At 42.8% G+C, this 26,645-nt stretch overlaps 1 protein-coding gene across 8 annotated transcripts in view; it reads right to left on the bottom strand.

Moving 5' to 3' along the window:
- Nucleotides 1–26,645, bottom strand: part of AspRS-m (aspartyl-tRNA synthetase, mitochondrial) — a 382,875-nt gene that overhangs the window by 219,036 nt on the left and 137,194 nt on the right. For 6 of the 8 annotated variants that reach the window (XM_075880715.1, XM_075880709.1, XM_075880711.1 and 3 more), the window contains 2 exons: nt 19,732–19,956; nt 2,270–2,389 (listed from right to left, as the gene is read on the bottom strand). In XM_075880715.1, the coding sequence (XP_075736830.1) occupies nt 2,270–2,389; nt 19,732–19,956 (345 nt within the window). The remainder of the gene's footprint in view (nt 1–2,269; nt 2,390–19,731; nt 19,957–26,645) is intronic. The other 2 variants (XM_075880712.1, XM_075880713.1) reach the window with 1 other exon arrangement.

Here is a 26,645-nt window from a genome sequence, read left to right as displayed (position 1 = left end):
ATCAGGTTCAAGGACTCCAAGCCATCACTCTGGAATTCTTGCCAGCCAATGCAACGACAGTGATCCATCCGATTGATCAAGGGGTTATTCAGAACAATAAAGCTCATTACCGCAGACAATTGCTCCATCAAATGCTGCTTAGAGCAGGCAGCGGGAAATTCTACAGCATATATTTATTGACAGCCATCCACATTTTGTCTGGCGCCTCGGAGCTAATGAAGGCAACAACAATACACAGATGCTTTCACCATGCTGGCTTTCAAGCACAAGAAAGCAGTACGTGATGAAGAAGAAAGCCCTGCTGATGGGGACATTGAGATAGTATTCAGTCAGGTCGTGCCCTCTGCCTCTTTCACGCTGCAGGATTATAAATCAATTAATTATAATGTTCATACCTTTCGTCAAGATGAGGATAAACCTTTCAGCGATGAATGTGATGATACTGCCAGTGCAGCAGTGCCACCAGACCAATCAGCTAAAGAGGCTGTTGAACTTTTGCAGCGCTATTTTGAGCATGAGGCTTGTCCAGAATTTCTAGCTAGTTTGTCAGGCATGGGTGCATACCTTGTGAAAAAACAACTCAAGCTTGCCAAACAAACCACTCTTCACTCCTTTTTTTTTTGCCTACTCATCCTCATGAGTAAGGTGAGGTTTGTGCAATTCGAATAAAGGTCTCGATTCACTAAATAAGAGTACTTTGCTTAAATGAAACTTCAGATAAATGGAACAGTTTTATGGATCCCTTTCGAGTTCCGTTTAAGAGGAGCCGACTGTAGTTACTTTAGCATAGTTTTTTTAGCAGTAGTTTGTAACGTTCAAGGTTTTTTTTTTACTATATATAGTTCTTTTTGTTGTTAATATGTCTTGCTGTTTGCTATTTTTGTTTTTTCATTACAACATTGTGGACAATAATATTTTTGATAGTGATATGTTTCATACTGTCACTGCTGCTGTACGGGCGACCAGAACCTAGTCAAGCTGCACAAATGCAGCTTTTTCTCTGATACCCTACTTTCGCATGAACATTGCACTGTATTGGGCTTTGGGCAATGCGAAAATAATATTTGAATTTGGATTGAATTGGATAATAGGTGAGTAAGTGCAGTACTATATAAGTATTTGCACAGGTGGATTTTATGTTGCCCAACTCTTGTGCATTTAGGGCTGCTTTATTACCGTGTTTACTCGCGTAATGAATGCACTCGCATAATAAATGCACCCCCAACTTCAGTCATCAAAATTTGGATTTTTTTTCGCTGCGTAATAATCGCACCCCCTACATTCATCCGCTACAGTCCCGCTAACTAACACCTGGCGCCTCCTCATCCGTTAGATCTCTTCCGTTTTTGATTACTTTGCCAACCCCCCTCAACCACTTCGGCTCGCTTTCTCCCCCCCCCTTCAGTCATTGCCGCAAGTGCGATATTGCTTTTCTTTCTATCTGTAATAAAAGCATCCCCTACATTCATCCACTGCTGTCCCGCTAACCGACACATGGTGCCTCCTCATCCGTTGGCTCGCTCCGTTTTGTAGTACTTTTCCGACCCCCTTTAACCACCTCGGCTCGCTCCCTCCCCCACTTAGCTTTTGCGGGACGCCTATTGCTTTTCTTTCTAGCTGTGTGCAGCAGGTCCCCTTCTTATCTGTGCGCCACAGTGGGGTTCAGGAGCGGTATGAGTGTAGAGACATCACAGCTGATAAGCACATAGCCAGCGAAGGTCACCAAACTGCCTGGCCCAACCGATGTCAGTCACTTCCTCCGACTCCTCCCCCCTTTGTTTTTTAGCCTACTTTCTTTTTTCTTCACTCTATTTGTCCCTTTATTACCTGTAAGTTCGTTCCCATGTGAGTGCACGCCTTTGGACGCCTCTCAAGATTAGAAGCAGATCTGTTGCAGTTAAACTACAGAGAGAAAAGATAGTCACAAAGTGTTTTTATGGCGTGCACGAGTGGCCGCCGGAGGACAGCTTGCAGAAGATAGCGCCATCAACTACCGAAGATGAGTAAAGTGCAACAAAGAAGCTGTTTTCAAACAGTGTACAGTGAATAAATTTTGAAAGGCTAAGCGCCCTAACTTTTTTTTTGCATTACCGCATTTTTTTCCTTCTCCCGAAAAAGTTTTCATAAAACTTACCCCGCATAATAAACGTACCCCCCAACTTTGCTACAATTTTTCAAAAAAAGAAGTGTGTTCATTACGCGAGTAAATATGGTATTCCCAATATGTTACTTCTTCAATTTAACTTTAAGAAACAGGAAGCCCACTCACTGCTCCCTGAGGCACCACAATCGCTTGGACCGAGCTGCCCTGCATAGATGTGGCACTTGCCAAAGCACCAGGAAGGTGAAGTGATGTCTCAGCACGTAGCACACTGGTCACATCGTGCAGCTGTGAAAAAAACACAAAAAACTTCAATTAATAAATATCCCTACTGAATAAATTACCGCTCTCAAGGTGTCAAACACATTGAAAAATATTTACTGTGTTCACTCACATAATCCTCGCACTTTTTTTTGCAGATAATTGATGAAAAGTTGGGGGTGTGAAAATTTAAGAGGGAGAGGTTTCCCGCAAAAACGTAGAGTGAAGGGGAAAATGAAGTACAGTAGACTCTTGGTAAACAAAAATCTGTTAAACGTAACTGTTGCTTAAGTGGAACAAGTGCTTCTGATAAGTTTGGTTTCGTGCTTGTATTCTGCAACCTAGTTTATCTCTCAGTAAACGGAACTTCTCTTATATGGAACATATTTTAATGGTCCCTTCAGGTTCTGATTAGTGAGGGTCCACTGTAGCTGCAAATCAGTATTCTCATGCCAGCAACTAACTGCAGGCTTTTAGAAGTACTACCGTATTTTTCTGTGTATAAGCCGCGTTTTTTTTCTGAATTTTTCGTTGGTGCGACTTATACAACGGTGCGACTTATATACAGTCAAAATCGGGTTTGATGCCGCGGCTTCGGCCGCTTCGGCAGCCTGGATATCGCCGTGTGCCTTTTTTCGCCATGCACAGAAACCGCATTTTACAAGAAAATAAAAATAGTTGTAAATTAACTCTCTAGAAATAACACAGCTGATGTAGCTTAGCACAAAAAATAAATAATCAAAGAGGGGCGAAAATGTGCAGGGATTTTAAAATTTTTAAATTATAAAAGGCGAGCTTGGATTTCTGAGCCGCTTCCTTTGCCGCCACTTCCGTCCGCACTCGCGGCTGCTGCTTTGGTGCGCGCGTCGCATGTTTTGTGCCAGTCGTAGCATGTGGCGTAGGCTCAGCGGCCTCACTAATCTGACAACGGCACCATGGTTCCACATGGAAGGCAAAGTCGGCGAAGTTTCGATGCCAAGTTCAAGCTGCGTGCAGTTGAATTTGCCAAAGAACATGGAAATTGTGCTGCAGGGAGGGAATTTGATGTCGCCGAAAAAATGATCCGAGATTGGCGCAAAGCCCACAGCGTCCTCCGGACAATGAAGTCTACAAAGAAGACCAACCGCAGCAACAAGGCACGCTGGCCGGACCTAGAGCGTGGCCTGCGAACGTGGGTGCTGCAACAGAGAGCCAAAAGAAGAGGCCTATCAACAGTGCAGCTGCGCCTGAAGGCGAAGGCTGTGGCAGCGGAGACAAACGCTGTGGGATTCAATGGTGGTCCGTCGTGGTGCTTCCACTTTATGCGGCGGAATCAGCTTGTGATGAGAGCCCGCACTACAGTGTGTCAGAAGCTTCCTGACGACTTCCAGGCGCAGCTGGAACGCTCCAGCTCATTCGTGCAGGAGGAAGTAGCGAAGAACAACATCAGCGTGAGCCACATCGTCAACATGAATGAAGTGCCGTTGACCTTCGACATCCTGCTTGGGAGAAGCGTCGCCGAGAAAGGCCAAAAGACTGTCACGGTTAGACAACAGGCCACGAGAAGTCTCACTTCACCGTTGTGCTCGCCTGCTGCGCAGACGGCACCAAGCTGCCTCCCATGTTTATATTTGAGAAAAAAACCTTGCCGAAAGGTATTTTCCCTTCTACAGTGGTGGTTCAGGCGAACACAAAGGGTTGGATGGATGAAGAAATTATGGGTGTGTGGCTTGACCGCTGTTTTTCACGTCGACCCGACGGATTCTTCCACGTGAAGCCAGGAGTGCTGGTGATGGATAGTATGCGGGCACATATCGCCGACGTTGTCAAAAAAAAAAAAAAAGATCCGTTCGAAGAATTGTATGCCTGTAATTATACCCGGCGGCATGACCAAGATGCTTCAGCCACTCGATATTTCGGTTAATCCCATCTTTAAGGCCATTCTGCGACGTTTGTGGGAATCATGGATGTCGGAGGGTGAACACAGCTTCACTAAAACGGGGCGCATGAGACGCGCTGAGTTAGGGGAAGTGGCGAAATAGGTGAGCGAAGCATGGAATTCATTATCTGACAAGATCATTGTGGCAGGCTTTCGCAAGGCCGGTTTGATCCCCTGTGTGACCGATGTTGAGTCCGAATCGAGCGAGTCAGAGGATGACAGTGATGTGCCGAAGGACGACGTGCCCGGAGTACAACCCAAAATAGCTGCGCTATTTGTCAGCGACTCGGAAGAAGAAGACTTCGATGGATTTGATTAAACGCTGCTAGCTATCGCAATAAAGATACTTCAGACTGAAAATATTGTGTTTATGTATGTTGGGAAGAGCTCGCACGCGTGTGCGCTAACAGCTTGAAAACTTGCGACGGCCGCCTCTAGCATGAATTTTCGTAGTGCTTTCTCATGACGCGGCACTCGATGGCCGGGTGAGCAGGTGCGACTTGTACACCGGTGCGACTTATATACAATTTTTTTTTTTTTTGAGAAACTGCCATTTTGAGGGGGGTGCGACTTATACAAGAGTGCGATTTATAGACCGGAAAATACGGTAATTGAGACTTACATAAAAGTTAAACCATAGGTTCAACACAAGACAACATTTATTTGAGACACCAAAACTGCAAGCAAGTAAAAGAAACTGTGAATACTATACACAAAGCTTGTGGGCACTGCGGGCGACACTCAACAGGAGCCTGCAAAAGGTTAGGGTACAACGTAAACCTTGAGCTGATGGCCAGCTAACACAGAATCGCCTGCAGATGCCTTCTGGCAAAATGAAGTTCACCATCGATTCCAATCTGAGGTATACTGAAAGCCCAACACTTTCAGCTTCTCGTGCTGCCGTCGCCAGCATCAAACACAAAACTTAAAGTGCCTACCGGCAGCCCTGTTGCCATTGTTTAGTGAATAATCAATCACTTTCCACTTGAAAGTAGCTGTGTTGCTTCCGTATCGCCACATGGAGTAACCACAAAATGGACACAACGTACACTAACACACCGCAATGCACACATTCCACTTTGGCTTGGCTTGGATTGGATTGAGCCTCCGTGCATTAATAGTACGCTTGACACTTAAGGGATGATGCCAGATGGCATGTGCTAACATCATCAATGGCTGGAAAAAGCAAACATTATTGCTGTGATATTGAGGGGGTGCAATAATTACTCAGAAAAACATTATGCCAGTGCAAGGATTACGCAAGCAAATAAGGTATATGAGAAATAAAAGGGGGATTCCTGTTAGGATAGTATCGATTAGAATGGGAACACTTTTTAGACTTATTCTGTAGTATTGCTAATCTGCAGTGTCAGTTGTAATACATACGGTGATGGACACTGTTTTCAAGATTAATGACGTAGTGATGTCGACTTAACACCAAAATTTTAACAACAACTAAAGAAGAAACCGATTTAACCAGATGCTTAAACTGCACGATTAAACCCCAAGTCGAACAATATAATGATGTTCATTGAAAAGAGATTGATTGCTCAGAAAAACATTATGCAAGTGAGAGGATTAGGTGAGCAAATACGGTGTATGAGAAGGAAAAGTGGGATTCTTGTTAGGATAGTATTGATTTGAACACGAACACTTTTTAAACTTCTGTTGTATAGCTAATCTGCCGTGTCAATTGTAATGCATACAGTAATGGACACTGTTTTTAAGATTAATTATGTCGTGATGTCAATTTAATACCAATATTTTAATAATAACTTAGAAATAAGGTCAATTTATCCAGACGCTTAAACTGCACAATTACATCCCAAGTCGAACAATATAATGATGTTCGTTGAAAAGAGACGGAACCTTAGGCCTAGCACCAATATCAAGAAGCATTGCTAAAATATAAAAAATATATGAATTACAGTATTTACTCGAATATAACGTGCAATTGACACTGAACCAAGAGAGCCTCAAATGAACACACAAAATAGAGTGGGCGGAGCTTTCAAGGTTAATCAATAGGCATACGGTAGCCAACGTGAAAACGTATAACAGAGATAATTCAGCATGCTGTAAAGAGTAGAAGAAGCCGTAAAGCTATTAGGGCAAAACTGTGCATTAGCAAAAATCAGATGTATGTATTGAGGAACAAAGTATGCAAAGTCAGAACCAATATGAATGAAATAGTTGAGCAAGCAGAGAAGTTCTACAGAGATTTGTACAGCAACTTATACAACCAAGCTACCATAAGAAGCAGTAATAGCCCACAGTAATCTGACATCCAACTAGTAATGACAGAAGTAAAAAAGGCCCAAGAGGGAATGCAAAGAGGCCAAGCCACTGGTGAGGATAAGCTAACATCACACCTGTTGAAAGATAATGGAGAGATTGTGTTTTGATTTGGTCGAGGTATCAGCACTCATGCAGGCGCTGTGGAATCAGGGCATCGATGTGGAATCTATAAATATACTGAAAAAATCTACAGAGGGTCCACAGCCATCATAGTTCTCCATAAAGAAAGCAACAGAATCTCGATGAAGAAGAGTGTAAGGCAGGGAGACACAATCTCTCCAATGTTATTCACCGCGTGTTCAGAGGAGGTATTCAGGACCCTAGACTAGGAAGAGTTAGGGATAAGAGTTAATGGAGAGTACCTTATCAACCTGAGGTTCGCCTGTGATGTTGCCTTGATGAGTAACTTGGGGAATGAATTACAGTTCATGATTACTGAACTGGATGCGGAAAGCAGAAAAATATGTCTGAAAATTAATTTCACAAAACTAAAGTAATGTGCAACAGTCTCGGCAGAAAACAGCACTTTGCAATAGGTGGAGCGACACTGGAAGTTGTAAAGAAATATGTACACTTAGGATAGATAGTAGCCACACAGCCGAACCATGAGGGTGAAATAACTAGAAGAATAAGAGTGGGGTGGATCACATTCGGCGAGCATTCTCAAATCATGAATGGTAATCTATCACTAACCCTCTAGAGGAAGGTATGCAATAGCTGCATCTTACCAGTACTTGCTTACACAGAAGAAACATGGAGACCTACAAAGTGAGATAAACTTAAATTGAGGACAATGCAAGGAGAATTACAGGTATAACCTCAATAGACAGGAAGAGAGCAAAGTGGGTCAGGGATCAAACCGGGGTTAAGGATATGATAGTTGAAATTAAGAAAAAATGGACATGGGCTGAGCACATAGCATGTAGGCTGGTGAAGAACCCTTCAATGCTTGAATTATGAAACTGCCGAGCAAAATAGATATGTTTTCATTTTCCAGCTTTGAACACAGTCGAAGCTCATTCATTCGAACACGCTTAATTCGAACTTTCAGTAAATTTGAACTCCCGCTGAGGTCCCGTCAATGGTATGTGTGTTCTAATGGGCGAAAACATCCTGTAATTCGAATGCACAAGCAGTTGCGATGATGACTTCGAACATACCACGCTTCGAAAATGCTCTCAGAACCACGCCCAATCTCGCAGCAGCACCTGCAACACCTCAGCCCTGCGCGCGACGAAAAGAAAAGGAAAAAAAAAAAAAAAAGGCTGAGGTGGAATGTTTGCTCTCTTTCAAAAGGCGATCTGCGACGCGCCTGCACCACCCTTCTCCCTTTTCTGTCCCTGCCATGTAGAGACCCTTCTCCTTTCAACGCCTCGCCCAAAGAGAGAGAAAGAAAAAAAAAAAGGACTCTCTCACATGCCAGTGCGATACTTCCCTTTCCCGTGTCGGCCACGTAGATCCTTTTCCTTTCAACAACGCACGCAAAGAGAGCAAAGAAAAAAAAAATGAAGCTGCTGTGGAGTGCTGGTTTTCTCTCAAATGCCGATCTGCTTCTCTCAGCATGAAGACGCTTTTCCTTTCTCATCACGTGCTGGCCATGCCGCTGATATAAGGGTAGTAGCGGAGACGCAGTCGTTGTTGTCATCATCTTTAGAGGGTGTCGGCGCTGGACATTGCCACGCGTAACTTCTCTTGCCAAGAGAATGCTGAAGCCAAAGTAGAAATGCTTTGAAAGCTGCGAGCAGAATTCATCGACTCACTGTAAGGCAAACGTGTGCCGATGCACAGCACCGATGACTTTAATTAATGATGTATGTCCTGTGATTTGTGAATAAATGTAAGTCTTCCAAAACTTCCCCCTCGTGTGTTAGCTCAATGCAGATGTGCCACTGCATGGTGAGCCCTCCGTTCAGTCAACTTTCATTAATTCAAACTTCATTTATTTCGAACAAATTTTCGGGCCCCTTCGAGTTCGAATTATCGAGATTCGACTGTGGTATTCTTTAAATGATGCCGCAGTTAAATTATCTAAAACGCACTATTGATGCATACTTTTGTGTAGGTCACGAATTCGCCATATGCCACAGAAGCAAGGACCTTGCAACAAAAACACACTTCAAAACTACGTAACATGTTGTGTGCCACCTCTTGAGTGAATACACACCAAATCAACGAAATTATTGAAAATAGAACTTAGGTGACGAAGACGAGAAAAAATGAGGAAGTGAGAGTTGTTGCACGCACTTCGCACTTTCCGCCATCAGCTCCAAAACAATTGGTTCAAGCTTAAAATACCTTAGATGAGACAGCTCTAAATTTTTCAAGCTGAAAGCTAAATACCCCATGAGTACTTGACAGCCAGCATAAAAAGGTGAAGTGTACTTCGGGACTTACTTGTTTGAAGTTTTTCAGTATGTGAAGAATTCGCGACATCCGACACTAAAAGGCCAAGGTTAACTCGCTGGATTTCCAGAGAAGACAAACACACGAGGGGGAGACAGAAAGTTAGGTGGGCCGATGAGATTAAGAAGTTTGCAGGTTTGCAACAGTTTGCATGGTAGCAAAAAGCACAGGACTGGGTTATTTGGCGAAACATAGGAAAGGCTTTTACACTGTAGGGGGGCATAGTCAGGCTGCTGCTACTGATAATAATTGTGCCCTTACAACTAACGTGACCCAGGTTTTGAGTGTTCAAAATAACAACGAACCTATGCATATTATTGTTACCAGATTTCAAAATAACACTCTAACCCTATGTTTACAATTAGAAAAAAAAAAGGAGAGAGACGAGTACAAGTTCGCTTCAAAAAATAAGAAATTTGCTCTCTTCTTTTTCATCTAGTTTACTAGGTTTTACAATCACTTCTGATCACAAGCCAATCAAGGGCCTCTAGCTAGAAAAGCTCAGTAGCTCAGTCTACATGGTGCTGTTGAAACATTTAGTGGTGAGCAAGTACTCTGTTCCGTGCCTGCATTATTTTCATCCTGCATACGCTGTTCGAATTCTGCCATTTGATAGCTCCATTTCGTTTTCTTCTATCTGTCGGCAGTCAACACTTTCCTGTCTGCAGAAAAAGTAGAACAGCTTGAAAGGCCCCAACACCCATAAGGCCCTTCCCTCCCCCCTTATGAACTGACCAAAGGTGATTTGCAGAGAAAAGCCATCTTTTTAAGCTCGATGCAGTGCACTTCTTTCGCGATGCCCCTTCGAAAAATTATTTCCACCTAATGCAGTTTCCCAACGCATCCAGGATCAGTGGCAGACAAACATTGCTGCACCTGATGTGGTTTTGCACTGGCTTTCTAAACACAACTCACCTTTGACCAAACAAGCGTGCCATGAGATGACAGTATCATGTGAGCTTGCACTACGTAACCTCAAAGACACACTTCGATGACATCAAAAATTTTGGTGACTTGTGACATCATCATGTGATGACGCGTTTTAGATTAAATGACGTCGACACCAACACCAAGGAACACCACTGCCAAGTCAATTGACGCGTTTTATGAGGCAAATAAAGCCTAAATATATTTTGAATTTTTTTGCCATGAGCACATCCCTCAGCATACCGAAGTGCCAAGTACCAATTGATGGACGAAGTAATTTCCTTTCAAACAGTATTAGTATCATTAAACATACTTCTTGAATATATATATGTCAAAAAGGTCGTTTACGAAAAAATTCGAAAAAACAAAACTGCAGGAGACACACAGAAGCGTCTATGTAGCTCCACAAATACCCAGTAGATACGATACTCAGTACACAAAAATCTCTTCAACGAAACTGCTGCTTAATTGGACCTGCCTCTAATATAATTGGTATCGCACCTGTATACAGGGACCCAGCTTATCTCGCAGTAACTAGAACTCAATGAACAGAATATATTTTATGCGTCCCTTGAAGTTCTTTTTATTAAGATTCTGCTGTTTACATAAAAATTTTCAGAACATATATTTTATAATAAAATAATGTGAGCAGTATAGTATAATTCATTTTCAAGGAACTTAAAAGTCCCACAATAAGTTGCAATATCAGTAATTCGTTGTATACATCAACTCACCCTGAAAAACGAGCACTTGGCCATTAAACCACGTTTTTTTTTTCTGATCATTTTTTATTTAAAAGTGCAAACAACCCCACCAGCAACAACCTTGGCCTTTTCGCGTGCTAAGCAACACCCACTGTGTGCTGTGTGCTCACGAGTGAATTAAATAATGCCACAAACTCGCGCCATTGCTCTGAAGCGGCCACAGGTCTTAGAAGACGGAAAATTGCAAAAAACAAATCGACTTTTTGAAGCTGACATTTTCGGAATATGTACCTATTTTTGCACTTATCTGAGAAGTTTCTACCTTCTCGTATCATTATTTTTGGTGCAAGATCAATTTATAGCACCCATATGAGATGGATGTGAGCCCAAATAGATGCTAAAATCGTGCTTTTTCTGCGCCACATTATTGCCGTACACACAAGCTACTGTGGCCATCTTTTTTTTTCAGAATCTTTTTTTCAGATTTCAGATTTTTTTTATTGATACGAATACAAGAATGTGACGTGTTTAGTATACAGAAGGAGGTCCCAAAGTCAAAGACTGTATCGGGACCTCCTGTTAAGGGCAAATTGAGATAAAACACTGCTGGAGGCAACATAAGCAATAATCAAAATTATAAACTAAGCATAATTGCAACAGAACATTGAAATATATACATATATACATACATATATGCACATATATATACACATATATACACATAAATACATACATACATACACATACAATATGTACATACCAACGGAAAACAAACATAGAAGAAAACCAAATGAATCAATGAATAATGTGAAGAGCATAACTGAAAAAGAATACAAAAAGTTGTAATACATAACATGGGGACATTCAAACAAGGTGGCGCTATGGAAAGAAACAGTAAGACTAGGCATCCATAATGTGTGATTTTAGTTTTTTCTTGTAGTGATGCAAGTTTCTAGCATTTTTAATAACAGATGGGATTGTGTTCCAAAATGCTATAGATGAAAATTCAGCAGTCAGTTTGCCATATTTTGTACGTGCCTTAGGCAAAAGGACGTTTTTGTTACGTGCAAATCTAGTATTACTATGAGCAACAAGGTCGGAAGATGAGAAGCAGATAGGAGGTAGTGTCTTGGTTATGTATTTATAGAATATGATACCTAAGTTGTAATTGAGGAGCTCTGAAATGGTCAAAACGTTATCGTGAAGTAGGCATTTACCGCTAGAAAAACGTGAACTGTTAGTAATGATTCTTATGGATTGGTTCTGTAGTACTTGAAGGAAAGCCAAATGAGTGTTATAGGTGTTACCCCAGCACATTATGCCATAATTAATATGAGAACGAATGAATGAGCAGTAGAGTGACAGTAAAGTGGAACGTGTGAAGTATGGACGAGTTTTAATCAGAGCGCAAATGCCGTATGCTATTCTCTTTTTGATGTCAGAAATATGATCTATGTATTTCAAGCTAGAATCGAGAGAAATTCCGAGAAAAGAAGAGCAGGGACTGGGAAAAATAGAGTGCGAGCCAAAAGTCAATGAAGGAAAGGATGCTGAATATTTTTGATGCGTTTAAAATACTACAAATTTAGTCTTGGTTGCGTTAATAGTTAACAAGTTAGCACTGCACCAACTTGAAACATTTTTCAAGTCAGTGCTTAGCTTGTCGACGAGAAGTGAAATGCTTTTGTCAGAAGTAAATATGGTAGTGTCATCAGCATACAAAATGGAATTAGTGAAGGACAGACAGTTAGGAAGATCATTTATATAAATTAAAAACAGGAGCAGTTCTAAAATAGATCCTTGAGGGACACCAATATTAGTAGATAATTCCTTAGAATATACATTAGAAATAGACACAAGTTGAACGCGATTATGCAGGTAACTTTTTAGTAAGGCTAAAGCAGGACCACATACACCGATCGCTTCAAGTTTATTAAAGAGAATGATGTGATTTAGACTGTCGAATGCTTTTGTTAGATGGATGAATACTGATCCTGCAAATAAGCCTTTGTCAATAATTTTTTTTAGTTCATCGGTTAGATGAATGAGTGCTAGATCAGTAGAGAAATTATTGCGAAAGCCGAACTGACAAGGGGACAGAATATTGAATTTATCAAGGTAATTGGTTAGGCGTGCTCCAATCAACTTCTCAAGAACTTTACCAAAAAAGGGCAGAATGCAAATGGGTCGGTAATTATTAATCAATGTCCTATCACCTTTTTTATGAACTGGGATAATTTTACCGCGTTTAGGCTCTTTAGGAAATACGTCTGTCTTGAATATATAATAAAACACAATATATCAGAAATTAGGGGCGAAATGAGTTTTATATGAGCAGACAGGACTTCATCAATTGCTGCACCGGTAGATTTGAGGTGTTTTATGGCATTATGCATTTCTTCAGGAGTAGTAGGAAAGAGAAAAAACGAATGAGGGAGGCGTCTAAGTGGCGTGATTTGTGTGGGACAGGGTGCGTCAGCGCTAAAAAGGCAGGAACAGAAAGAGTCAGCTATGTCGATAGGCGAGTTAAATTCAATGTTGTCGATTACAATTCTGGATACTTGGTGGCGAAAATTCCTATTTAAGTTTCGTTTAGAAGAGTTCTTCTTCATTTTCAATTTCTTGCCACCGCTGCCTTGCCTTGCTTATTAGTTTATTAAAAAAATGCATCATCGAGAAGTACCAGCTCGCAGTTCATAGGCTGCTTGGGGCACGTGACAAAACCTAGGCCTGCGATTGGCCAAGTGGCATTTCCAGCGTCTGCATCACTATCGAGACACGCATGGGCATATTCCAGTTTTGTCGTGGTGCTTTTGACTGCATGCTGCAATAAAAAAGTTCTGCGCCACACAAATTTTTGAAAGGGGGAGGCGATCGTTGGCCGTGAACTTCAGAATGAGCCCCGCTATGGCTCAGGACAACGAGGGTGACGAACTTGCGGCGGTCAATGGAGCAGTCGCCAAGTCACCGGGGTAGGCCTAACTGACGCTAGATTCATGAGCCCGTCGGTTGCCAACAAGGTCGCCGAAAGCAGCCGTGTTTTGCAGCCTTAATAGGACGGCAAGTGAAAAGCAGAAGTGAAGTGCCAAGAGATATCAATGTTTGCAGCGACGGAACGGAAGCACAGTCTTATCGCAAAACGCCCAGATGCTACGGTTCCCCCATCTGACGAAACAACCTTGTTGGGGTGTGAACTGCGTGATGGGTCGTCAGGGTGAAGTTCGCTGCGCATCGACAAACAGAAAATCAATTCGTTTACAGTGAACATGCTCTCCACCCCCGCAATATAGGCTTCTGGAAACAGCTTGAGTGTTTTAAACGACGTGTTCGCAACGATGAACATATTGCGTCGGGGTCTCCGACCGAGAATGTGGCAGTCTTACGTGAAAAGGAAACTAACACCTTGCTACTCTTGCAGCCTCAAAATTGATGAGCAAGTGCACGAGTTCGGTTCACAAAATCTCTGTACTTCAATCTCTACAAGCCGGAAAACATCACTGCGTCAAATGTCAAATCGTGGATGACATGCGCACGTTGGCGTTGGTACTGTGACCAAACTATTAAGCGGCCTTGTCGGCAGACGAGCACACGGCGACAACTTGTAGCAAAACTTCAAGAAATTACATGCTTATGCAAACAATAAGTCCCATTACACGCCCAGTGTATATTAACTGACTAAAAGTATGTGTGCCATGATATTTTTCACTCGATAAGGCTAAATAAAGTTTTATTAACCATCTTTCTCATTTTTACAGAGCACAAATTTTTACCACTTTGGTTGTTGTAAAAGTGAATTATGACAGCTAGAGCAATAATTTTTTTTGAAAAATATAGCTAAAAGTGCACAGAAAACAATGCAAAGAATTGATTGTTATTGTAAAGCCCCAATTTTTCTATTTTATTTTAAACTTCATTCGTTCTTTAAACGTGACAAAAGACAAATGGGATAATAATCCTGCCGGTGCCAAAAACTTCATGCACACGTGGACCGAACTTGATATAGATGCAGAATTTCGACAAGATCACCATGCAGGACATTAACACCATGTTGGGAAGTACCACAGCCAGTTGTAGTGGCACATTTAGAAAACTCTGCATGGCAGGAAGCTAAACCAAGCAAGCAAAAAATCGCAGCATTCGTGTTCTGTTTACGTGCAGGATGATGCTAGCTGTCCAGGTATGGTTCAGAATCAAGAAATTCAAACTTATCATCATCAACAGCAGGGTATCAATTGGTATAAGCACTGACGGGGGAGGGTTAAATGGCAACATGTGTGCATCGCAATGTTGAGATTTCTAAGGGCTACTTTCCTCAGTGCCACAATTGTGTAAGAAAGTTGAGCATTGACATTTTTACGATCTAATGTGAAACACTTCCTCAATTATGTCAACAAGAACCTGGATAAATGCACATTCAGGGTTCGGAGAGATCCTTGAAAACCTTGAATATCTTTGAATTCGAAAAGTGCATTTTCCAGGCCCTTGAAGGTTCTGGAATTGTAGCCTTCCTTGAAAGCCCTTGAATTTCGGGAACAAGTGCAATTTATAGTGGGACCTGCTTCTACATAATCAATAAATGGTTCAATAATCAGTGATGCCACTGAGGTCTTCAGATTTGGAGCAATTTTTGGAGCAGCCAAATTTTTATTTCGGAGCACTTTAGAGTAGCAAAAGTTTCTATTTTGGAGCAGATTAGAGCATCAAAATTTTCATTTTGTAGCACTTTGGAGCAGTGAAATTTCCCATCTTAAAAAACTTTGGAGCAGCAAAATTTTTCATTTTGGAGCAATCTGAAGCAGCTAGCTTCACTTACATCCTGGAGGAGAAGCAAGTTGCAATTACATTCTAGGGCATGAACGATTATTTTGAGGCTCTTGTCTCCAGTGAAGAGCTAGAAATATTTCCATTCATTTCAAATCTCATGAAGCCAGTCATCTTAGGAGCATTCCCTATTTTAAATGATGATGCAAAAATAATGGGTTCATTATGTTGGCGATTTGAAAAAACTTGTTCAGTAAATATTTTTGAAGCAAATAAACAGAATACTGGTTGAATAAAATTATTATTCATAAAAGAACATTCTGTACACCTATGTGGTTATTAGTATATATGGTAGACAAATGCTGTGACGCACAACACTAGAGACACACGCACAATCACAAATGCATTTCCCTTAGAAGACTTAAATGATATAGAAAGGTTATTTTCCTTCACAACTGATTATACTGCTGGGCTTAACGTGATATCATTTAGCAAATCTCATGAAAAAACTTTTTCCGGCACTAATCTCTCTGTGCTGGAACTAAACGATTTAACAAAATTCGTTTTCATTTCGCAGCTATGTTTTATGTGGCTAGGGCATTCTGTTTATACTCCAAAATCTCCCTGTAGTATTCTTAAAAGCAGTGCATGAAGAAAAAAGTACCTCCCAGGGTACCTTATGCATATGCCTAAGACGACTAGAAGACGAGAGCCATTTTGTTTTTATTGCGATAGCATTCGCAAGGACATTCTTGACCGGTTTTTGCCATCGCCAGGGGCATAGGTAAGCTTTTTTATTTGGGGGGGGGGGGGGGGGGGAGTGCATCTTGATCTGAAGGGGGGACATGTGAATGGTAATATTGAGCTATATATATGCCATGGCAAAAAATATTTCGACGAGGAAGGGGGGTACGTTCCCGATGTGCCCCCCTCTCCGCCACCTGGCTATGCCACTGGCTGTTGCCGTCATGCTTTGTGTAATACCCCAATCGATAACATCTTCCCACGCATTGTGTGTCTTACAAGCGGGCTGAGATAAAAAAAGTCACAGTTTCGCTGCAAGGGCGAAGCAATGAATGCGATAGCAACAACTTGGAATGTAATGCTGACAACGGCAAGCAGATCAAAATGTGCAGCACGCTATTCACACACAAATGACACACGAAAACAATAAACACAGGACGAGAGCGAACTAACAATGTTTACGGCTCGACACTTAATGCGCTGTTTAGCCATAGACGATGCCCGAAACGTAGGCACAAGTATAGATCTGTTTAAACTAACAAGTGTCCCAGTTGTTATACTTCGCTGTGTATGAAAAGCACGCTGTTCTCGCAAGCAGGGCCTGTACAGCCAGCAAAGTGACCTTTGTGCAGGGCCCAACAACTAACGCAATCGTTCTGGTGAAAGCTGAAGGCACACAATTCTCCCCACCGAAAGATAAGCGTATGCACACAAGCATTTATACCCCCCCCCCCCCCCCCATTCGCGGGACAAAGTACACGAGGGAGATAAGCGTGCCTCTGCGCATCCTGACGAGTTGGGCACCAAGCATGGGCAGCTTTTTTTTTCTTTCTTGATTTTTCATATATGTATACCGTATTTACTCACGTAATCCTCGCACTCGCACAATTCTCGCACCCCTCACATCGCCCAACAAAAATACGATTTCTTTTTTTCCTCGAGTAATTATCGCACCCCGAAAACTGCTGCAATAATGTCGTCTGCTCTTTCCAGCCACTGATGATGATAGCGCACGTCATCTGGCGCCATCTCTTAAGCATCAAGCCTACTATTGCACAGAGATTCAATCCAACTCAAGCGAAGCTGAAGTGGCCAGTGCGCGTTGCGGCGTGTTTTGTATGTTGCGTCGGTAACCTTGTCAAGTTATGAGGCGATACTGAAGCTGTACGGCTGCTTTCAAGTTGCAAGTGATAGATAATGCACTAAAGAACGGAAACAGGGCCACCAGAAGGCCCGTAGGATTAATGGTAAACTTTATTTCTTAAGAAGGAAACTGGGGACAAATCTGTTAAATAGCCATCAGCCCAATACTGACGTCCCACGCTTACCTTTTGAGGGCTCCTGTTGAGTGACGAACGCTACCACTACGCCCGCAACGTCTGCAAGCTTTGCGTATGGTATTCTAATTCTCGACTATTTGCTTTCACTTTTTGTGTCTCAATTTAATCTTGTCTTGTGTTGAACGTCTGCTTATATTGTTGAGGTAAGTTTTAATTAGTACTTCTTAAAAACTTGCTGTTAGTTGTTGGTGTGAGAATCCCGATTTGCGGCCACTTCGTTTTATTTTTCGCTCTGTACGTTTTCCTCGTATAATTCTCGCACCCCCCAACTTTTCATCGGTTTTCCGGCAAAAAAAGTGCGAGGATTATGCAAGTAAATATGATAGATACGTATACATATATGGTGAATGACGGTGGCGACTGGAAAACACCAGCCGAGACGGTCCATATAATAAAAGAGCCAACCTACCTCCTTTACACGGAGTGCAGATGCGATAGCATCACCCCGTGTGCCAGGCCTGCCATCGATTGTTATTCAAGCAGAGAGAAATGCGTCACCCATCTTCAGAAAGCAGGGAGAAAATAGGAATGCAAGGGAGGAGGGAGTTATGAACTTTGGGTGTGGTCACTGGCATTCACGCTAATTCGGTAGCCATTATAGACTTCTGTTTTACCCTTCTATCTTGTACTCTCAATACGAACATACTATTGGTATCAAATTCATTGCTAACAACCTAAGTGAAACTAACAAATAGTATTTTTTGGACATGACGTCTCATAACTCAGTTGGATGCTGGCTAAAGGACAATGATCACTCGAATTGCCAAAGCAGTTTTGGCACTGTCAGTTATCGAAACGTGAAGCAAAGGTTATAGTAGCACAGAAAGTTTACGAGCATGCCTCATTAGGCCTTGAGACAGCACGCTCGCGAATGCGCCCTTCAAGCAATGCATCTGTCGCTTCCTCCCCCACCCACACCCTAAAAAAAACGAAGCAATGAATGCGATGACGTGGTGTTTAATTTTTTTTTAACCGTCAGCTATTGACCTTGGAAACCGAAAGGTGAGCGTGTATGAAGGCATAGCCACTTCACCATGGGCCTTTCAACCGCATAGCCGCCGCCTCCCTATTGAAAGCTACACGTAATTAGACTGAATTTCGGCTGCTACAACCAAAAAACATGCTTCTAATAATGAGATGACATAAAAAAAAACATGGGAAAATTTTAAATATGAACCCTAACAATCTCGAGGTCGAAATGGCAGGGTGTTTTAGGAGCTTTTATTACAACAGAGATTGACCCGCGGCGGTGGTCCAGTGGCTAAGGTACTCGGCTGCTAACTCGCAGGTCGCGGGATTCAATCCTGGCTGCATATCTGATAGAGGCGGAAATGTTGTAGGCCCGTGTGCTCAGATTTCAGCGCACGTTAAAGAACCCCAGGTGGTCGAAATTTCCGGAGCCCTTTACTACGGCGTCTCTCATGATCATATGGTGGTTTTGAGACGCCAAACCCCACATATCAATCAACCACAACAGAGATTACAAACGCCGATGTCCTGGTAGAAGGAATCACAAAAATGAACTTCTGAATGAAGATCCAGGCATAACGTATATTAAAGGAAAAGTGTCAACACACTTCCACTGTGCACATGTTCTTCTGTAGACACGAAGCGCGGGAAATTAGATTGGGATATCTAGAAGTCCACCGACGAATCGCCGCCACAGTTTCATGCACTGATTGAATTAAACGTCACAAGCTCCTGCGGAAAGCCCGTTTCACTATTAAAGCAGACTTGCACAACAGAAGTTGTTTTGATACCAAACATAGCATCGTGGATTACTTAGAATGCACGCAGACCCGCTATTAATTCGGCGGAATATTTCTATGCACGCGATTGTGACTTTGGTTGCCTCAAGAACAAGATTCACATGTTCAGACCCGCCAGCGTGGTTATTGCCGGTGATAAACGCTCCTAAATCTGACTTTGGCGCAGTTTGGCACAATTGTCATTGATATCATGAGGATGGTGCAGTAAATCTTATTTGGTGCACTTTCGAACAGAAGTGGGATCACTGAATATTGCATTATGTGCAGGCCAGAAAATTCAAGGTTCCCCAAATTTCAAGGGTTTTCAAGGAAGAATACTATTCCAGGACCTTCAAGGGCCTTCAAAATACACTTTTCTAATTCAAAGCTTTTCAAGGTTTTCATGGACCTGTTCAAATCTTGATATTGACCACACTTGACTGTACCAGCGTGGCCATCTCCCTTCACAAGTGTTTCTACATCTAGTGCATTGCAAGCACTGGCAAAAGTGTGCGTGTACACTTACCAGCATGCCAGTCAGTCGCAGGTCAGGCTTTTCAGTGCCGTACCGCTGCACCGCTTCAGCGTATGTCATGATTGGAAATGGCTTCTGCAAGCAGAACGCACCTTCTCGATCCGGCTCTTGCTTATGCTTTGCAGCCAGAGGCGGCCGAAGCCAAGCGGCTACAAGCAGGGATTCCGTGAGCTGCATGACGTCTTCTGCAGTGGCAAATGACATCTCCAAGTCCAGCTGCAGTGTGACCCCATTACACAGTTGTAGTACAGGAGCCGAAACTTCAGGAAAGCACAATGCGGTTTGTAGGATGTAAAAGCTTGCCAATCCACACCTCCTCAATTTGAGCAAACTTTCATGGGTCGGCGAAACTTTAGAGAGAACTTCATGCATCAAAAAACTTGTTGGTTGATGAGCAAATGCAATCCACCACAGGTAATTAGAATCGAACTATGCCTTGCCACAATTAGTTTTTGTGGTGATGTTTACGTGCCCTGATAAGTGACAGGTGGCGTGACCTGTTGGCCAACATTGCCACACTTTTATTACTATTCTCATAAACTGACACCGCAGTGACAGTGACTTGGAATCTTAAAGGCTATATTTTGTAGTAATAACATGTCCTGGCTGCCTAGTACAAGAAGTGCACTGAGGAAACATATAGTTAAGCTCTGGGAATCTACACCATTTTCTGCCAGTCTCCGGTCAATTCTCAAAAGATCCAATGCATTGGGAAACGTGCTGTTCAGTTGCAAATATACACATCATTCTCATACAATGCAATGCGAAGCAGACTAAAATGCCTCTGGAACAAGCTTGTGCAAATATTCAAATGTTTCGAATACTTGAATGAATAGTAGAGTATTCGAAATTTCCTCCAATTCAAATTCAGATTGTTGAAAATTTCAAAGCATTTGCATAAACAAATGGGTGTACATTAATCTGCATGTAACCACTTATAAAGATGGATTCACTGCAGTGTTAAAGTGCTAAGCCGTGAAAACAGCTCAACAAAAGAAATCTGCCCGGCCAGGAAGCTCCCTTCAAGTTCAAAAGGCCACCTGCAATTCTTTTTGAGCAGGTTTTTGAGCAAAAAACGCTGCCCATCGGTAGTTGAGGCAAACCAGAAAACGCGAGCCAAATGTTATAGCGCAGCATGTGGCCTGCAATTGACAATAAATCTCAAAGTAAGCTAAAAATTGCTTTTTTCTCTCTGCAAATGACACCACAACTCAAAAATCACTGGTCACAGCGATTGTATCAGCCATGGACTGATTATAACATGGTGCGCTCGGTTGTTCCTGGGGCCGCCCCTTGTCCACAAAGCCACATATTCGAAGAAAAAAAAAGGAGAAAAAGTGCTAAAGGTCATGAGGGACACGTAACGTATTATCTTTCTCCACGGCATCCCTCCCGGCTGAGCTTCCAGCGCTTCTGTCGGGACAAGAAGAGACAATACAATTGCAGTGTGAAACAAATCTTTTCAACTTCGCTCATACTGAACGGATTCTAAAAATGCTTGTGGCGGTAAATTACTTTAGTGAATCCATTCCCTGGCTACTTGAAAAAGTGTTGGAGGGTCTCTTTAAATGAACCTATTACCCCCAAATCAATTCCTCGCCCCGCCACGGTGGTCTAGACTCTAAGGTATTCGGCTGCTGACCCGCAAGTAGCGGGATCGAATCCCGGCTGCGGCGGCTGCATTTTCGATGGAGGCGAAAATGCTGTAGGCCAGTGTCTCAGATTTGGGTGCTCGTTTAAGAACCTCACGTGGTCGAAATTTCCGGAGCGCCCACTACGGGGTCTCTCATAATCATATGGTGGTTTTCGGATGTTAAACCCCCATGTCAATCAATCAAATCAATTCTTCATTTTATTAAGCTTAAAAGCTTATTACAAGGGCTTATATGCTCTATGATTATGCACAAAGGTCAGAAGCTATACGCAGTTGTGGCGGAAGATAGAGCTTGAGGATGTATACAAAACGAACCCATGAATGGCTGCAGATGTCTCAGGCTGACGCAAAACATCATAGTCATTAAACTTGAAGCTGAGGTGCTGTCATCTTCGAACTCGAAGCTTATCCTAACTCAAGTCAGGTCGGGTAACAAGAGTGCTTTGACGAGCGGAGGGGTTTTGCAGCGCTGGTGCACACCTATGCGTGCGTGACGATGGCGTCATAGGAGCGACTAATGACACTATAGATGCAACCCTGTGCCTGATTCAACAATACAAGCAAAACTACAGCTGCTGGAAACTGTCACAGAGAGCCATTTCGACACTTAAAATGCACAGTAGACCTTGGCATATATTTTTTGTAGAAATTTTCCCTGATTCCTAGTAACAGCTCTCTATTGAATATCTTGATAATATTATGGCAATTATTACTGTTTAACATTGTCAAACTGCGAAGCTAACACTTTCATTTGATATACAGCTTGCGAAGGTTGTTTTCATTACAGAACTTTGATGTTACTGTACCATAATTACAAAAGGCACACACTTCTGTCAAGTTCACCAGCCTAGTGCACTTTTTGAACAATACACACACATTGGTTTACGCAAAGGTTTGTCAAATATCTTGTGTTGCCGAAACGGGCAAATTCAAATTGATTTTGAAAGTTGAGTGCCTGGACTAACTACTAGAAAGTGCTGGAAGCGCGAGAAACTAATTTAACATGCCAACACTGAAGATCCGAATGCTTCGATCACAGGTGATCGATTTGAATAGGCGTGGTAGCGAAAGAGTTTAACATACGACGGACCTTCAGAAATATCTTTTGTAGAATAAATTTTGCCCGACTCCCCACAACAGCTCATTATTGAATAGGTGGCATAAATTTCAGGCACTTACTACTGCTCAACTCTATCGAATTGCAAAGCTGACTCTTTATTTCGATATTTGGCTTGCAAAGATTCTTTTGATTAGGGACATTCGATGCTACTGTTGCATATTCACAAGGGGCACGCACTTTTGTCAAGTTTGCCAGCCTAGTGCTTTTTTCCAACAACACATACACATTGGTTCAAGCAAACGTCTTTCGAAAATACTATGTGGCCAAAACGGGCAAAATCAAATTTATTCTGAAAGTCGAGTGACTGGACTAACTACTAAAAAAGTCTGGGTCCACGAGAACAAAATTTAACATGCCAAAGTTGACGAACCAGAGCGTCGATCACTCGTAATCGATTTGAATAGGCGTGGTTAACTGGCACTCTGAGCTTACACAATTTGACACGAAGAGCAACCATACTGACTTTTAACACAGGATTACCAGCCTTGAAAATGCGACAAGCCCATAGGGTAAGAAACAGATTAGGTGAGAAGGCACAACTTATAGGCAGTGTGAACAAACAATTCAAAACACTGGTGCCCTTGTGGCTTTACCTATGGCACATGTCGTCCCGGATGTGTTTTTCACTAGAAAAGATAGCCATTTGCCGAGTGCATTTTTTTCTATTTCAACGACTTCTAAGAGTTTGTACCATGGGTGTTCAAATATCCAAACTTATAATATTTCTCATATAGTGTTTCCTGTTCAATTTGCACTGAAATACAGTAAAAGCTCGTTAATTCGACATCCGTTAATTAGGAAATTAGGATAATTCGGACGGCTCTATTGGTCCCGGCCAAAGTGCATGTTAATCTATGGCACCAATGCTTCGTTATTTCGTTGGAATTCGGCTCTGCACCGCTTAATTCGGACAAATGCTGACGGCTGCTGCTACACAAAAGTGTGATAAAGCAGCGCTGGCACCACTGGAGAGAAACCGAAACCTGAGTGGCATCGCCATCATCATCAACTAGTGGGGGCGATCGCAGCGTCACCGAACGTCGGCGTCGTCTTTCTTCTCCACTCAGCGCCTCCGACGCCATTTTCCCTTGTGTTGTCGTGTCGGAACCATCTCTTCTTGCGGAGTTCTCTTTTTCTTCCATTGTGACCGTATTTGCATGCCACCACCATCGTGCGCTACAGTGATGGCAATGCCGAAAAAGCGGCAGAACTACGACGCGAAGAACTTGGCGACTAAAGTGGAAATTTTGGAAGCACTGAAGAACAGCGAATCCCGACTGCAGGTTATGATCAAGTACAACGTGAAGCGGAGCACGTTGGGAACGTATGTGAAAACTGAACAACAGATTCGACAAGCCTTCTAAAGCGAGAAGTTTCATGCCTCTAGAAAGCGGTTGCGAACCGCAGCTCATCCCCAGCTCGAAGAAGCTTTGCTCCGGTGGGTTAATGACTGTCGCAATGCGCATCTGCCTTTGAGCGGACCTCTCATCATGGCGCAAGGTGAGAAGTACGCTGCAATGATGAACACTGAATCGTTCAAAACGTCAGAAGGGTGGTTTGCGAGGTTTCGAGAGAGACACGAACTTGTCTTCAGGAGTTTGTGCGGCGAAAAGGCCAGTGTTGACGAAAGCGTGACCACCGAGTGGAGAAATGTGAAGCTGCTGGAGCACATCGCCGCATATGAACCACGTGACGTGTTCAATGCAGATGAAACTGCTCTATTTTTCAGAGCTCTGCCCGACAAGACGGTGGCTTTCAAAGGGGACGCGTGCATTAGTGGCAAGAAGTGCAAGCAAAGGATAACTGTGCTTCTTGCCGCCAATATGACTGGCACGGAGCGCTTGCCACTACTTGTCGTCGGGAAGGCGCTTAAGCCACGTTGTTTTAACGTCAAAAGCCTTCCTGTCGAGTACACAGCGAACAGGAAGGCATGGATGACATCGGACATTTTTCGCGGCTGGCTGCAGCAGTTGGACTGGCACTTCACATCAAAGGACCGCAAGATAATTATGGTTGTTGACAACTTTGGTGCTCATAACTGTACAGTCGAACTGAAGAGCATCAAAGTAGTTTTTTTGCCGCCCAACACTACGTCTGCTCTTCAGCCGATGGACCAGGATATCATTCACTACGTGAAGTCGAAGTACCGCAAGTACCTGCTAGAGCGAATGATCTTATGCTCAGAAGCTGGAAAGTTGTATCAAGTGGACTTACTCGGCGCAGTGCACATCATCGCCCACATGTGAAAAAACACTCTGCCGCAAGTCATCGCCAACTGTTTTCGGCACAGCGGTTTTGATCGAGGAGGTGTCAGCCGAGGCCACCAACGATGACTGCCCGACTTTCGATGCTGTCCTTCCAACAGATGTGACCTTTCAGGACTACATCGCAACTGATCATGGTGTCGCCACGAGTGGTCTCCTGAACGATCAAGAGATTATTAATGATGTCACGGGCGCCCATAAAGATCACGATTCCGACGAAGAATCATGCGAGGAGATACAGCCGCGACCTCATCGCACCTCACGGGAAGTCTCGGAGTTATCTCGCTGTTAATATTAGAGGACGCTTGCCTGAACACTCCCGACAGCTTGCGTGCTGTTGGCCATTTGGAACAGTTAAGAAAAATTGTGATGTCAGCCGGAATCTGCACGAAAATGCAGACGACAATTACAAAATACTTCAACAAATAAAAGTATGCTCTGCAGCTTGATTTTAAATGTTGTTTTCTCTGTTCATTCATTAATTCGGCATTCGGTTAATTCGGACAGTTTTTCCGGTCCCGTGAAATCCGAATTAACAAGCTTTTACTGTATAAGCTATTGGAACTACTCAAACTTCTCGAAAACAAATACAGTCTACGCAGCATTGACAGTGGCCACTTCATTATTTGTGGATGATTCACCCCATTACATCGTATTGCAGCAAAGCTGCCTTTCAAACTCTGTTAAGAGAACGAATGTATTCGCGGCGAGATCGGGCTATAGGTAGCAGCACCGGACCGGCGAAAGTGGGGATTAGTGGTCGATTGCGCGTATGCGAATACACGCAGTGGTGTGCTTCGTTGCGTGCGGTCGAGCTGATTGTCGGCAGATAAATGCGTTGACTACAGTTTACTGTTATTATCTGTGCTCTTCTCTACCGAATCGATGCACGACACCTATGCATTGTTAACATTACCCGCGAGTAAAGCACATTCTGCCGTTCATAGGGATGCTCGCACTGGGCGACTCCCTTCACGCTTTCGCACCAAATTCCCCCTTTGCTGTGTTTGTACATGGTTAGCTTGTGTTCCACCTGTCACGCACTGCTATAGTGTGACTGAACTACTTATGTACATCTTTGTCATCTGCATGCTACAAAAAAGAGAGAAAGAAGGATCATAAAAAGCTCGCATATCTGTGCGATTATTTCAGTACCACCGTTCACATCTAATATGCATATATTTGTTTAATCTCATATTGTTAATCATGAAATGCGAGGCAGTCAATAAGTCTGGTCAGGAAAGTTTAGTGGCTGAGGGCGGTTTGCGCTGCACTGCGTTTATCAAGTGTACGCTCATCGTCACCAGTAAAAACATGAAAATCTTGTATAAGAGTTCAGCACAGAGCTTTCATCGATGGATTACATGCATGACAGCGCTGCAACAAAGGCTTGGTTAATGTGACAAGCAAGTTTGTTGTTTTTTTCACACCAAAAATGACCGCTGCTTTCCATCGGTCTCTAACAATGGCACACAAGCGCTGAAGACAATGTAAGAAAGATGAAATTTTTAGTGAAATTATACGACATTATATAGAAGGCATTCCGTCTGAATCAATTTTCAATGTCTGGGCGCTTTCAATTGTTCCTAAATCTAAGCACACAGCCGCGCACCTTAACTATGCCTCAAGGACAGTTTAAGTACCAATGTGTTACCGTTTATGTGATAGTAATATTTCCATGTAGTGGTACCATGGCCTGATAAACACAACTAAGGCTCCTTGCAGGATCAATAAACTACAGTCACTACAGTGCCATAGTTCCACACCTACCAAGAGCACACAAGTGCATGGCCTAGAGCGTGTTTTTTTTTACAACCGAGACGCTATAAAACGCTCCATTCACACACCATTTAATAATCCTCATGTT

This window comes from Rhipicephalus microplus, chromosome X (genome assembly GCF_043290135.1).
Source record: "Rhipicephalus microplus isolate Deutch F79 chromosome X, USDA_Rmic, whole genome shotgun sequence".
NCBI classification, from domain to species: Eukaryota; Metazoa; Arthropoda; class Arachnida; order Ixodida; family Ixodidae; genus Rhipicephalus; species Rhipicephalus microplus.
This window is presented reverse-complemented; position numbering and strand designations above follow the sequence as displayed.